This window comes from Aspergillus eucalypticola, assembly GCF_003184535.1.
Source record: "Aspergillus eucalypticola CBS 122712 chromosome Unknown BO83scaffold_46, whole genome shotgun sequence".
Classification (NCBI taxonomy): Eukaryota; Fungi; Ascomycota; class Eurotiomycetes; order Eurotiales; family Aspergillaceae; genus Aspergillus; species Aspergillus eucalypticola.
The window spans coordinates 113,811-127,902 of NW_020290320.1; the positions used below are offsets into that span (position 1 = coordinate 113,811).

At 50.5% G+C, this 14,092-nt stretch overlaps 6 protein-coding genes across 6 annotated transcripts; 3 read left to right on the top strand and 3 right to left on the bottom strand.

Annotated features, from left to right (window-relative positions):
• Window positions 1–169: 169 nt before the first annotated feature.
• BO83DRAFT_403964 (sugar porter family MFS transporter) lies at window positions 170–1,991 on the bottom strand (the record flags this gene model as incomplete). The annotated part of the gene is made up of 4 exons (XM_025533667.1): window positions 170–633; window positions 706–946; window positions 1,006–1,703; window positions 1,775–1,991. 4 exons carry the CDS (start codon window positions 1,989–1,991, stop codon window positions 170–172), a joined length of 1,620 nt encoding a protein of 539 aa, XP_025382253.1.
• A 61-nt stretch (window positions 1,992–2,052) lies between these two features.
• On the top strand, window positions 2,053–2,566 carry BO83DRAFT_326272 (uncharacterized protein; the record flags this gene model as incomplete). Its single annotated transcript, XM_025528035.1, has 2 exons — window positions 2,053–2,194; window positions 2,394–2,566. Coding segments are annotated over 2 exons (315 nt in total), but the record flags the coding sequence as incomplete, so codon positions are not given.
• Window positions 2,567–2,678: 112 nt separating this feature from the next.
• Window positions 2,679–4,287, top strand: BO83DRAFT_383500 (NAD(P)-dependent alcohol dehydrogenase). The gene is made up of 3 exons (XM_025532480.1): window positions 2,679–2,727; window positions 2,798–2,914; window positions 2,975–4,287. Exons 1-3 carry the CDS (start codon window positions 2,704–2,706, stop codon window positions 3,926–3,928), a joined length of 1,095 nt encoding a protein of 364 aa, XP_025382255.1. The 5' UTR covers window positions 2,679–2,703; the 3' UTR covers window positions 3,929–4,287.
• BO83DRAFT_403966 (fungal specific transcription factor domain-containing protein) lies at window positions 4,005–6,897 on the bottom strand (the record flags this gene model as incomplete). Its single annotated transcript, XM_025533668.1, has 5 exons — window positions 4,005–4,227; window positions 4,282–6,249; window positions 6,389–6,433; window positions 6,516–6,665; window positions 6,875–6,897. The coding sequence occupies 5 exons, from the start codon at window positions 6,895–6,897 to the stop codon at window positions 4,005–4,007; spliced, it is 2,409 nt and encodes an 802-aa protein (XP_025382256.1).
• Window positions 6,898–11,592: 4,695 nt separating this feature from the next.
• On the top strand, window positions 11,593–13,521 carry BO83DRAFT_372855 (sugar transporter; the record flags this gene model as incomplete). Its single annotated transcript, XM_025529999.1, has 4 exons — window positions 11,593–11,696; window positions 11,745–12,208; window positions 12,267–12,507; window positions 12,568–13,521. The coding sequence occupies 4 exons, from the start codon at window positions 11,593–11,595 to the stop codon at window positions 13,295–13,297; spliced, it is 1,539 nt and encodes a 512-aa protein (XP_025382257.1). The 3' UTR covers window positions 13,298–13,521.
• On the bottom strand, window positions 13,408–14,067 carry BO83DRAFT_192115 (uncharacterized protein). The gene has a single exon (XM_025526558.1). It carries the CDS (start codon window positions 13,986–13,988, stop codon window positions 13,518–13,520), a length of 471 nt encoding a protein of 156 aa, XP_025382258.1. The 5' UTR covers window positions 13,989–14,067; the 3' UTR covers window positions 13,408–13,517.
• Window positions 14,068–14,092: the final 25 nt, after the last annotated feature.

Consider the following 14,092-nt stretch of genomic DNA (forward strand, 5'->3'; position numbering starts at 1 on the left):
CAAGAGACTTATCGCTGCTGAAATAGGCTAGCACCATGATTTCGCTTCGTAAGCATAAACATACTTCGTAAGAGTAGTATGAACGCTGGTAACCTGGTCAGCCGGACAGCAAGCATAGCCAATTCGATCCAAACTGGCTTACCATACTATGTGATGCATGAAGCAACAATCACACAAAATCCTTACGATAATCTATCCGCACCTCAGAAGCCTCCCTCGCCTCCCCATCAGCATCCGCAAACGCCGTATCACCAAACAACTCCGCAACCTCCTCCAGCGTGCTATTAGCCGTCTCAACATAGTAGAAGTATACCAATCCCGCAGAGAAGAGACAGAATCCAGCAATGACAAGATAGAAGTATCCGTTGATACCGGCGAACGCATCTGGAGAGACCATGCCGATTATGAAGTTGAAGATCCAATTGCTGGTGGTAGCCAGAGCCATTCCTTTACTGCGGCCGCGCAAGGGGAAGATTTCAGCTGGTAGTAGCCACGGCATTGGGCCCCAGGTGAAGCCGTATAGGATGTTGTAGAGCATGACAAAGGCGTATTGGCCCTTGGCGCGGACCTGGACGTCTAGGTCGGCTTCGGTGAAAGCGCAGACGATGCCAAGAAGGACTGCCATTCCGAGACCTAGTTCGGTACATGTTTTAGTTGGGTGTCCACAGTGTATAGGAAGGTGTCAGAGGACGGCAATGTACTCACCTCCAAGTATGAGCAATGGTTTCCGTCCCCAGCGGTCTGCTAACCACCAAGTCGAGATTGTAGCCGCAGTATAAGGCAGTGCGTTGGCTGCAGTGTACAGAAGGGACTTACGCTCATCGAAGCCTGCGGTAGCAAGTGTGCTGGGAAGGTAAAATGAGATGATATTGATTCCGTTGAGTTGCGCGAACATCTGCACGGTGATTCCGACGATGGTCCGCTTGCGGTATCGGGTGAACATTTCCTGTCCAAGGTCAGTTTTGCATTTGATTGTCTGCCCACGGCAAGCGTAGGAGAACTCACCATCCAAGACGACTTCCCTAGGTTGGTTTCGAAGATAACCGCTTCCTCGATCTCCACAAAAACCTGCTGCACATGTTCCGCCTGAGTATCGTCATTGGCGTGCAGGTCAGCGACTGTCTGCAAGCTTTCTTGCATGAATCCGTTCTTGGCCAGCCAACGAGGTGTCTCGGGAAGGAAGAAGGACATGGCCAGCAGAATAAAAGAGAGAGCAATCTGAATAATGAATGGACCTTGCCACGACATTTTACTGGGCAGAAGGAAATTGAAACCATAGTCTACCCAACATGAAAGCATATAACCTGCTATCTGAAAGGTATATTCGATTCCCACCATCAAACCACGCCGATGAGGGGCGGCAATCTCGGTCTGAATGATGGGGACTGTCATGGAGAGAAACCCAACACCTAGACCTTGAATGGTGCGACCGGCAATGAAGGTGCCAAACCCAGGAGCGAAGATCTGAATGAACGCACTGAAGAAGTAGATAAACCCGCCGAGACGGACGCACCGTTTGCGCCCCATCATATCGCCTAGTCGTCCTGCAAGGAGTGCACCCACCGCCGCGGACGCCTGTAAACAAGCGACAGCTATCCCTGTAATTGAAGGATCGACACCGGTGGTTGAGCCGTCAGCACCGCCGTAGTCTTTGAAGAAACGAGACACAAAGGCTGGGTTGACGAGAAGACCAGACATAATTCCTATCGAACACAGCCATCAGCAACGACACGAAGTGACGACTAGTTTGTCGCCAGACAGGAGGCAATTATACCAGAGTTGTACCCAAACAGGGCATCTCCCAGACTGCCGAAACCACATGTCGCATAGAGCAATGGGGTTCCCTTGAAGGGATACCAAGCTCTTACCTTCGTCGGCTTCAGCTTCCGCTCCAGCCAGCTCTGCTGCTCTACTTCCCGAGCAGCCATAGCCTGTGCAGTGCGAGTCAAAGCGGCATTATCCGCTGGTATAGAGGACATTTTGGTAGCCATAATTCCAGAGGAGCACCCTCAATGAGCAAGGGGCAGTGCCAGGTGGACTCTACGATTTTGACGGACCGAGACATTTAAACAGTTGTGGCCGTCGCTCTATTTCTACCCCAGAGCATCATGTCCCGTGGGGAAGCAGACCTTTTCTCCAGGCCCTGAAAGTGGAGCTGGTGTCGGGAGTGAGCCACTCCAGTCGGCCATCCGGGGTTGGCGCGCTCGTGTTGCTTTAGCTCGGCGACCATTGTGAGTGCCTACCAGTTGCAACAAGACTGCTGTCCCGTCGAAGTGGGAATTCCTTTGTCTTAGACAATGGTTTCATCGCATTATCCCGTAGTCACGGCATACTTCCAGGACTGAATTTAGCCTTCATGTTGCAACAACGATGCCGGTGGTTAGAAGATGTAGTAGGGGTTTTCTCACCGGTTCCGTGTGGTTTCGGTTCCGAGTCCAGCTTGGCCAGTTCCGACCCCACTCGGTTCCGAGGCATTTATTCCCCGCCGTGGGATGGTCTCCTGGTCTCAACCAACTGCCTCCTTTGGTTACGCAAATGGCTCACTTTGTGGGTACGGATAGGGTGAGCTTCTGAGATGTCCGCCGGAACCGACATCATAGATGGCATGACCTCCACCGTGGTACCACCCGGCTAGAAGTGCCCTGTTAAAAGCCCTGACCAATCCCTGGAATCTGGTTGATCTGTACATAATACTTGGCCAAAATGGCTCCTTCAAACATCAATCAGGTTCGTTTGACGTTTTATAATATCTCCATCAAGAGTCGACTACTGACGTCCTCGATCGGTGTCCGTACAGGCTTTCGTTTTACATCCGGGTGGCAAATTCGATTATGAAGAGCGTGTGATACCCAATCTTCAGACGGATCGCGACGTTATCGTCCAGGTTATCGTGACAGGTCTTTGTGGCTCTGATGTAAGCCTTCTTTTGCGTTCATCGTCTTCCTAGTTGGGGCTGCAGCTTACATCGACCTAGATCCACTATTGGCAGCATGGCCGCATAGGACGGTATGTGGTGGAAGCCCCCATCGTCCTTGGCCATGAGTCCGCCGGCATTGTAGTGGAATGCGGAAGCAAATCAGGCTTCACTGTCGGTGATCGCGTGGCCCTGGAGCCCGGCATTGCTTGCAATACCTGCCAGCATTGCCGCGCAGGCAGATACAATCTTTGTAGCGCAATGCGTTTTGCCGCTACACCACCCTATGATGGCACCCTGGCGACCTACTACCGTCTTCCTGCAGAATGCTGCTACAAGCTGCCGGCACATGTGTCACTGCAACACGGAGCACTGGTCGAACCACTCAGTGTGGCGGTACACAGCTGTCGCCTGGCAGGAGATATGCAGCAAAAGTCGGTCGTTGTCTTCGGCGCTGGTCCTGTTGGCTTGCTCTGCGCAGCCGTTGCACGCGCATTCGGTGCGTCAACAGTCGTGATTGTAGACATCAACTCCGACCGACTTAGCGTGGCACAAACGTACGGAGCCACGCACACGTATAAGATGAGCGCCGATTCCCCCGAGCACAATGCCGCCAGAATCTTGGAAGAATCAGAGCTGGATGCTGGAGCTCATATCGTACTGGATGCCACTGGCGCTGAGCCTTGTATGAATTGTGGTATTTCAGCCCTTGCGCAGGGTGGAACATTTGTTCAGGTCGGCTTGGGCAAACCGAACCCCTCACTGCCGGTCGGTCAAATTTGTGATAAAGAGGCCATTTTCAGGGGGTGTTTTCGGTATGGTCCAGGAGATTATCGAACAGCTATTGGGCTGCTATCGTCGGGTCGGGTTGTCCTAGAGGGCCTTGTTACCCATGAGTTTCCTTTCACACATGCGAAAGAGGCATTCAAGAACGTCGGCAACCGACAGGGTATCAAGACTGTCATCTATGGACCCGGTGCAGATGAGAATACAGCGAAAGCAACCACGGCATAAAAAAAGTCAATCTCCTCTCATTGTTCTGTATTAGTAAACTGTAAGACGCTTTGCGTGTTAAATAGATTTGCTAGCTTCATGGTTCCGCTCCGGCCCATGACATGTCCCATAGCCAGTACAGTCCATTGTCACCAAAGGCATCTGAGGCGATATCTGGAACTTCCAAGGGAAAGCTAGTGTCATTCCAGTTATTCTCGAACGACCCATGCCACGAGTTTTCAGCTGGGGCGTGCTCGTGAGTATCAGGCAGCTGTTCTTGACTGTCTCTTGCGCCGTGTGTGTCCTGGAGGCTACCATCCCTGCCAGAAGGAATAACTAATGGATTAAAATACAATCAGCGTCACTGAACATACCATAGGGATAGAAAGATGGCGTTGCGCTCACCGTTTTGAACAGATGCTAGACTCTCATTCAAACGATGCATCCTGCCATAGTCTGGCCATGTCGGCCGCCGTAATGAACTGTCGGTCTGAGTTATTGGGGCATCCAGGGGCAGTCGTAGGGTGTCTTCCACGGAGATGGACGCAGATCCCGTAGATAATGTGTGCCCTTCCTGTTGACTGTTTCTTGTGACTGGAGCCAGGATGGCCTCCGATTCACGGCGAAGAATCAGAGTGACCACATTTTTCAAAACGGTCGTACTTTGTCTTGATAAAGCTGACCGTTCACCCAAAAGGCTCTGTAGACGTAAGATCCGGGTGATTGTACGCTTCGCCACTTGGGTTGAATCTGATAATGGGTCTGATAGGGCCATGACTGCCAGTACGATTGCAGCATGGAATATATTGATGGCAAGAAAGGCGACAAGATGGCTATCTGTTGCAAGTTGAGCAAGTACCGGCACTTCTGTGACGCGCGATGTCCTGAGAGCAGCATTCCACCAATGCATTGAACTTTTAACCGGCTCATTCGGGGACATGGCTTCGAACGGTGACAGCTTCTGAGCCGGCGAGCCTGCTTCAGGGTGTGAAATGGGAGATTCCGTTCCAAGCCTTGCCCCAGAAGTGGGATGACTTATTGACAGATGCCTGACTTGCCTTGCCAGCAACGGCCTGTGGAGAACAATGAGAACATTGTCGTAGGTCAATTGCAACGACAGGGATTGCAGAGCATGCGCTCTTGCACTCGGCCCACTATCAAGTTCGACATCTCGGTCAAAGTCCATAGTCAAGTAGTCGGGCAGATTATTCTGCCACTTCTGGAGATTCTGGGTCGCTTCTTTCACTAGTTCAATGTAAACCTCCCCGGTCAATGCCTTAGAGGAACCTGAAGTGCGCGAGCCGAAAATGAACTCCAGTGCCGGAGATGCCATTAGATAGAGGGTGTTTAATTCTCTTTGATAAGGAGAATAGCAGATGGCGTATCCTTGCTCCGAGCCGGGTGCAGTAAAATATGGGTTCTCCAAATTATCCGCCGGCATGCTGAGATTGCAGTCCTTATCATTAATTCCCAATGGCCGACCGTATGTGATGGACGCGAATCGGTCCCACGTGTATATTGTCCACCATACTCGCTTCCGCTCTTCAATCTCCTCAAGCTTTCCTGTAGGAGATTCTCGATGTAGCCCCGCAGCCTGGGACATCTTGATGGTTGCACCGAGCAGAGAGAACGACAAGTTTGGGCGACCATGATAAACATGGTGCGACCCGAATAGAATTAGAATTTGAGCTGCCGTCACTGAAGACTCGTCCATCAACTCCACGACATGCAATTCGACAAGACTCATGAGATCGGCACTCAATTTCCGCCACCTACTACTGTCGGCTGCATCTGTGACGGTTCTTTGTGATCGATACCATGCGCTCATCCCCAGCATGACTGCCAATAGAAGTAAGAATGACTTCTGAGAAGGATGAGCGAACCCATCAGTAATAGAGTGCAGTCTTGTGCGAAAGGTTGGCTCGTAGATAACGAGAGAGAACCAGTGAACTGTATTGAAGTATTCCTCGATTGAAGAGTAGGTGACATCTGTGGGAGGAAGGCGTTGACCTAAGATCGAAGAGATAGGACGTCGCTGCCCTCCGGCGCGCCGGTCAGCAACCCCCGTGCTAGTCCGGGCTCCTGGAATGGCGGAGGTGGATTGTTCATCGATGACCTGCTTGTCCAGCTCGTAGATTTTTTGGGCGATACCCATCGTAGATTCGGCTTCGCCATACTCCATCAGGAACTGCGCCTGATGCGTCTCCTCAGATAGCTGTGTGTCATTTCTCTCAGTTCTGGACGTAGATGGGCAGTTGCCATCAGTATATTGTGGATCATTATCAATAGTTGCTGCTAATGTCCTGGTCTGCCGCTGGCGGCTTTTCGAAGCCGCTTTCGTGCTATTGAGTGTCAGGGAATGCAAGGTTCAGTGACCACAAGATAGAAGTGGAAGTGTTCTTGTAATGATTATGAGAACGGGGTGACTTACATGCGATGTTTATCCTTGGGCCTCTGAGGAGCAGGAAGTTGACGACAGACCACTTTAGCCCGTGCACATAAGGAGCAAGGTCGGAAAGGATCGCACTGTAGACGCCAGATAAATGGGTGTCATCTTTTGTACCTTGGTAAAGGATTACTAAAGTGAAAGAAAGTAACTCTCGCTTACCCGAGTTTTATGGCGCCGGCATCTTTCACACGCATTACTGACCCGGGTCGGCAACGGGGAACGGACTTGGCTTGTGTTGCTTGACGAATTGGACTCATTCGAGAGTTGGAGATGTTCCCGTTGTCGATTGGACATGGTCGGAGTTTGAACCTGGGAAGAGAAGCCGTTCAACGGGACCGGAGAAATGTGGAGGAAGTACACAATCCCGCGAGAAATGGAAGGGTCTTTCTCCGCATCAAAGCGGCGGCCCGAATCGGGGATAACCTCTACGGGTCACTAGAGTTCATGGGCTCGGGAGTGAGTTGATCCGAGATGCAACCAAACCTACTTATCTTCGAGCAGTTCTGTTTACCACATACATGATAGCTAATGAGAAGAACATGTCTCTGCTCTAGACGGTTTGAATTGGACGGTCATCAAAGTGTCAGTCTTGACAATGGGGATAAAAGTCATTCATCGCTTGAGGTACTGGATATATTCACTGCTACGCTATCAGCCCTCATCCAGTTACCGAGGCAAGCCGTACTAACCAATTAGTACTTCATAGGCTACTAACTCAACCATCATGGCAAGCTACAGTACTAGTCTGGATACAAAAAGAGCTTAGCTGTTCCTGATCCCTGTACCCAGCTGACTCTTTGAGTCAGGCTTTCCATCTTTGAACTAGTACTGCTAAAGTGCGACTTAGTATTAAAACCTCTTATCTCACACCATCGTCCCACCGTCCCGATTCCATCCTAGTCAACTCAGCCCTGTCTCTCTGCACATCATGGACGATGAATCTCCTTCCTCGCCTGACATGTGTGAGAAGTCCATCCACGAGCCCCCGATCGTTTCTTTCGATAACAGCGGTGACGGCCCGCTTCGGGTACCCGGGTTTGGTGCCATCCCTCTGGAGTACGAGCTTCCATCCGACGCGCGCTTTGCTCATGGAATCAAAGAGTGGCGCCAGGCGCCAGCCGTCACAGCACGTGAGCTGGCCATGACTGCGGTAATGAATCGTCTGACCCACCGTCCAAACTGGCATGTCGATGTCTGTGATGATGTGGTTGTGGCGCGCTTGCGGCAAGAGAGCTCTGCCTCCATCGCTGTGAATCCCCTCTTGAGTGACCTGGCGTGGGAGTGGTGCGTACAGGAATTACGCGATAAGGCCATTGAGTTTCAGCAAAAGGGACACATCCGGGTGCTGGACACTGGCACCTGTGTTTGCAAGTCTGATCATATTCCTGCACTTCAAACGGGGGAGCTAGCCGGCGAGTTCCGACGCGCAGTAAAACCGGTGCTTCGGTCCCTAATAGAACCCGGGCAGTTGGATTGGCGGTCAAGGAATAGATTAAGTATCGTCGACCCGACCTTGTTTCCGCTGGTTTATGGGCATAGCTTGGTCTTGACTGATGGTGGTAGGGTGGAAGTAGCGAATGTGCTTGGCGCGTATCAGGGTGCGACATCCCTTGCGCCTACTCACGTCGACAAGAGGACGGATTCGGCAAACATTCAGAGGCAAATTGATGAGGGGGGAAAGCTGTCTTGGTCAATGATTGTCGACCATGAAACAGCACCTCATTACCGATGGAGCGCGAATTACCAGGCTCTGCCATCTGAAGCGAAGTTTGTAGGGGATGCAGGATCGACGCAGGTTCGCCTCACCTCATATGTCAATAATCTGCACCCTGTGCACCAGGGCCTGTACCGTGCAATTGAAACATTGGTAGGCCGGACAATACCGTTATGGAACGACTGCTTGGTCCAGGGACAGCGGGGCTGGAGCGATATCTTGAACCAGGGCCAGCTGGGGCCGGTGCCGCTACGGATAATCACTTATGGAATAGAGTGGGAGAATGAGCTTCCTAAATGCTTGCTCGCCTTCCGGATTCCAAGTGAGTGGAGAAAGTCGAGGTACCGCTTTTTCCGAGAAGAGCTTTTGAACAGTGGGGGGGATAACACAGACGAGGGTCGCAAAAGATACCAACGCGCACAAGAACGACTGGAAGACTTTCAAGACGTTATAGGGAAGTGAAGACAAGAAGTTACCGCCCCCCGAGTCAGACCTCTGGCAACGCGCAAAGGAGTATCTCGAACTCCCTGAAGATGGATCAGCCACCCCGGTTCCTGCCCCGGATGATTGGCAGCAGAAGACTTGGAGTGCAATCGAACGCAAGGCCAAGCGAGTGGTGCGTTTTCGTCACCCGGAGCCTGGGACGGCTTTCTCTTATGAAGAGTGGAAGACGGGGCATCACCACGAAAGAGCTGTGGTTGACATGATCCGCAAGCGGAACGACTGGCATAATATGCCCTACAAACCTGTCACGCCTCCCCACAAACCATATACTATTCGGCTTCAGGAGACCTTCCGTTCGCAAGGACTACAAGTAATTGTGAACATGGAGAACATTGAGCTTACCACTGACAACCCGGAGTACAAAGGAACAGACTGGCATATGGAAGGCCAGCTTAACGAGCACCTCGTAGCTGTCGCCATCTTTGCATACGATGTCGAGAATGTTACAGAACCCCAGATCGCCTTTCGTCAGAACACTAAGATGGATCAATGCTTCTACAGATATAGGGAGCATAAAGAAACAGGATGCAGGTGGCACATACGATCGCTGCCAGCCCACAGATATGGAAAACATGGCTACTCCGATTTATATGAACTGGCGCAAATCCTGGGCTATTCAGATATTGACCTCGATACTGATAACCACACAACGAGAACATGGCAGGATAAAGGTGTAGTTTCGGTCTCGCAGGGGCGTTTGATCGCATTTCCCAACCTTCTAGAGCACCGTGTCGAGCCCTTCTTCTTAGCTGATCGGACTCGCCCGGGGCACTTTAGATACATCAAGTTGTATCTGGTCGACCCTCACTATCGCGTCTGCTCCACCCGAAATGTGCCGCCCCAGCAGCATCATTGGTGGGCAGAAGCGGTAGGTGCGGATCTGAGCGCCGCGGGACTGCCTCAAGAGATAATCGATCAGATCATGCAAGAGACGGGCAGCTGGCCTATGGGGTTACCGGAGGCTCGGCGGCACCGCCACGCCTTTTTGAAAGAGCATCGCTGGAATAATCTGGTCAGGATGGAGCAAATGAATTGGCCGTACTTCAACTGTTGAACATAAAATTGGAAGAACAGATGGAAGGGTTTGCTGTGCGCGCCGCAGCAGAGAACCTACCTATGTAACATGGAACAAGGGTACTCAAAATGTCAACATCAAAGTAAAGGCCTTGATTCTTGCGGAGTATACTTGCAAATACTACACATTTTGCAGTAAACTTCTATAATTCTCGAAGCTGACAGCAAACACATAGTGTGATTGCGACGAGAGAGCTATCTTGACAAAACTAGCTATTAATGCCCCGAGCGGAGAAACATAGCGCCTGGCCCTAGCAAACAGCCTCCTGCGAATTCGGAGTCAGTCCGAGTATGAAGGTTAGCCGAACTCGACGTTACACGTATCAGCTAGCTCGGGGTCCGGAATAGCGAAATCACTATCAGAGGGACTTTCTTCCATCACCTCCGTCAAGTCGGTGATGGAAGTCTCAAAAGTTCTCATGATATTTAGGTGATTGACGTCGGAAATGTGCCCGATAGAAATATCATCTTCATTTGTCTTAGATAATTTATCAATGGTCTTTTTGAGCGTTTCCCCCTCTTTACTGAGTTTGTCAGTTGGTGAAGGCCATTGGCGAGAAGCAGGCAAAGGAGGATAAAATCAAGCTCGCCCTGAAGATTCTGGGCATTGCCTTTGCTTTTGTACCCTTCCTCGATGATATCACTCCGGAGCTCGATGTGCTGGACGGAGCCTTCGAGACTGTTGCTGCTACCGGTAATGTCACCCTGGGCATCCAAAGCATCCTCTCGGATCCCAGCCCCGCCCCTATGGTGCTTCTGGATCTCATCGTCGTGGGGGACTACGCGATGAAGACGACTATTCGGAGGCCGCTGCTGCCCTTCACGCGGTTACTAAAAATGACTTGGAAAAGATTGGCAAGGATTACAAGGCGGAACAGGACAAGTTCAATGATATCACGAAGGCAAAATGCCGTGTTCAGGTGGATGGGCGGCGCGGATTGTATACTGTAGTCGAAGCAGAAGTATACGGACAAGTCTTTGTCTCGCAAGTATAGCTATATGGTGGCATACTGTCATCTGCAAGGGTCCCAGCGAGCTCGAGTTGATAATTGCATTATTTGCAATTTTTTGTTGTTTCCGTTGTCGTGAAGGGGTCGCATGACAACAGTTAGGATCAAAAACTGTTGAATTTACAAGTGTCTCCTCTATCCTAAACAAAATGCAAAGCGCAATGAATAGATTTATTCTTCAAGATACTATAACATATTATAATGCCTGGAATTATTCTTATGTTTCGATTTCCAAGCTTGGGTGCATCGGCATGGACATGGATTACATAATATCTTATATGTCAAATGTTCATTTTATTTGTTTATGAATTCTTCCCTTTTTCTTTCTTTCTTTTTTTCCTTTTACATTTGTTCGCCTTTCGTCCTCCAAGATGAATACTAAACAAATAAATAAATGGATAAACGTATGGAGTGCGGCCTGAGAGTTTAGGGCCCCAAGTGGGAGACAAAGGTATGACTAGTAGTAGCCCGCCGAATGTATTTTTCGACCTACTGGTTACTAGTCGCAGCAACATTTCTAGTGGGAACTTGTACAGTACCACACCCGGAGTACACCCGACCGTTGACAATAAGTATGTTGGCCTGTTTCTATCATTGGGTCTCGTCACTCGTTCTTCAGGTTGATCAACCCCGCACTTTGTTCAATGCACAGGGGTCAATCAAGAATGAGAAGGTCACGGTGCCGCGCGTGTCTCAGCGGAACTGCGCCGATCGTCCGAGGCGTCGGAGAAATATCCTGGTTGACTTAACGAGTCTCGATATCCGGAGCCTGGGGTAAAATGATGATCTGAGGAAACAGAGAAATGCGGGGTGCAGGTTTATCATCTCATGTGTTGAGCTGCGAGAACCTTTCATTTTCCTGGAGAGCTGAAGAAGCCTCCACTCTTGATGCAGTTTAATATCCAAAGACGCGGTCTATGACCCGTTGGCGACTATGAACAAACCTCAGGGCCAAGTGCTCTGTATATTGATGACCATAACATGCGGCATCTCATACCTTCTCTATGGCTATGACCAGGGGTTCATGTCAGGCGTGCTGTACGCTGCCACCACCTACCTCGAATTATGGTTCTGACTGGCGTGCAGACTCGCTGAGGATTACCTTCAAACCATGGACCAGCCATCAACCTTTATGCAAGGACTACTGTCTAGTCTTTACACGCTTGGGTGTTTCTTCGGTTGCGTTGGCAGTATACCATTCAGCGAGAAGATTGGTCGTAAGAAGCCTATCTTAATCGGCACAGTCCTGATCTCGATCGGCGCAGTGATTCAAACAGCGGCATACTCACCAGCTCAATTTATTGTCGGGCGGATCGTGTCTGGAATGGGAACCGGACTGAACACGTCTGTGATCCCAGTATGGCAGGCCGAGACCCTTCCAGCTAAAAAGCGAGAACGATTCGGAGCCATCCAGTATGTGTTGGTTTGCACAGGCACCACTGTCAGCTACTGGATGGCGTATGCTCTGTCCTATTCCGCAAATAGTGTTTTTCAATGGCGCTTCCTGGTCGCAGCGCAGCTTGTGTTTGCGGTGCTGATAATGTCCCTTGGTAAGTACCTCATGTATTTTTCACTGATCATGCCGGGTTCACAGCTTATGGTTTGTAGTTCCATTGATGCCGGAGTCCCCCAGATGGCACTTCGTCCACGGCTACCGAGACAAAGCCTTGTGTACACTGATGAGAATGCATGGAACATCGGATGAACAGCAAAGCGAGGTCCAAGCAGAGGTCCATTTGATCCAGCAAGCTGTGGAGCTTGAAGCCAGCCATGCAGCGACCAGATGGGTTGATCTATTTAAGAATGAGCCACGCACACAAAATTTCCGACGTCTCATGCTAGGGTGGTGGTAAGTCTCGCTTAACAGTCACTGCGGGATGTTTCGGCTGATCAGATGCATCACATGCAGGTTGATGTTCATGGTGATGTGGTCCGGCGTGTGCAGCATCGGCTATTACATTTCATACCTCTTCGAAGTCTCCGTCGGTCTCAGCCATAATCTATCCCTGCTCCTTTCCGGGTTCAACGGTCTCTGGTATCTGTTATCAGCATTTATCCCATTTTTTGTGATCAATCATCTCGGCAAGCGGCGGTGTATGATGATTAGCGCTGCTGGCATGGGCTGCTGTTTCCTGACCATGTCATTAACCATCCGGTCGGGCACGTTTGCAGCCTCGATTATCTGCATTGTTGCCTTCTTCCTGTACTACACCTTTTTCGCACTGGGATATCTGGCGATACCCTGGTTGTACAATGCCGAAATCATGCCTCTTCATCTGCGATCCCAGGGGACAGCTCTGACGACCTCCTCGAATTGGATTTGGAACTTCGCCACCGTCATGATGACTCCCTCGCTGATGAGCCAGCAGGGCTGGAAGGGATACCTAGTATTTACGGTGTTTAATTTCTGCTTTGTGCCGGTGATTTACCTGCTATATCCGGAGACTACCGGCCGGCGGCTCGAGGAGATCGACGCGATATTCTACGGGACTTCGGTCTTGGTAGCCCGAACAGAATGGGCCGACAAAGGCCGGTTTGAAGCCAACCCGCTGGGAGGAGTCATCCAGGGGCTAGAACCTTCGCAGAAGGAAACGCAACACCACGTGGAGTACGTCAGCTCAAACTCGGAGAATTGCTAGCAGGTACAACAATGTCTTGGAGTATTCATGTTGGTTTGGGCATCTGTTAACTGTTATGGAGGGTTGTGCATTCAATCTGCTTATTTGCTGGGAGCAGAGGGAACGGATTACTCAGATGCAGCGTCATTATGCAGATGTATACTCCGTACTGCGTAATGTCCTGTTAACTCCGTGACTTAAAATCCGAGAAATAGGCCCCATAACTTGATTGATTGCTAATTCAGGGTAAAATCCGATCCACCGGATTGGTTGTTAGCGTTTTGTCTGGTGAACGATCGTTAGACCCACAGTTGGCGCAACAACAGACTTTGCGCCCTTCGGGGCAACCCAAAGAAACCAGCCAGTAGGGAGGCACTTTGAGATGTGCCTGATCATGGCATTCGCTGGATCCGTGTCGGTTCGCCCAAAGCCGAATGCCGAAGGGGTCCCTGGCGGCTAAGCTTGCGCCCGCAATTCGAACATAAATTTTCTTATGCTCCATCTTCCACTGCGGGAGCCAATAATCTCGGAGCACTGCCTGTTGCTTCTTGTCTCGGAGGCGACCACTTCCGGTTGTATAAAAATCTGTCACCGACTTCGCCGTGCAGGTGGACCTCGTAGGGATTCGACAGGCTCCACTCATCACGTTGGAGAACAAAATATCAAGGGGCGTGGTCGCTGCTGTGCGTAGTTGAAAGGTTTTTGGATGCATGTACTATTAATCTCCACTTCAACTATATATGCCCGTTGTTGTGGCTTATAATTACCTTTTTACATTTTCTTCATATTGCTATAGTTATTTTTTTCCGCTGAAAG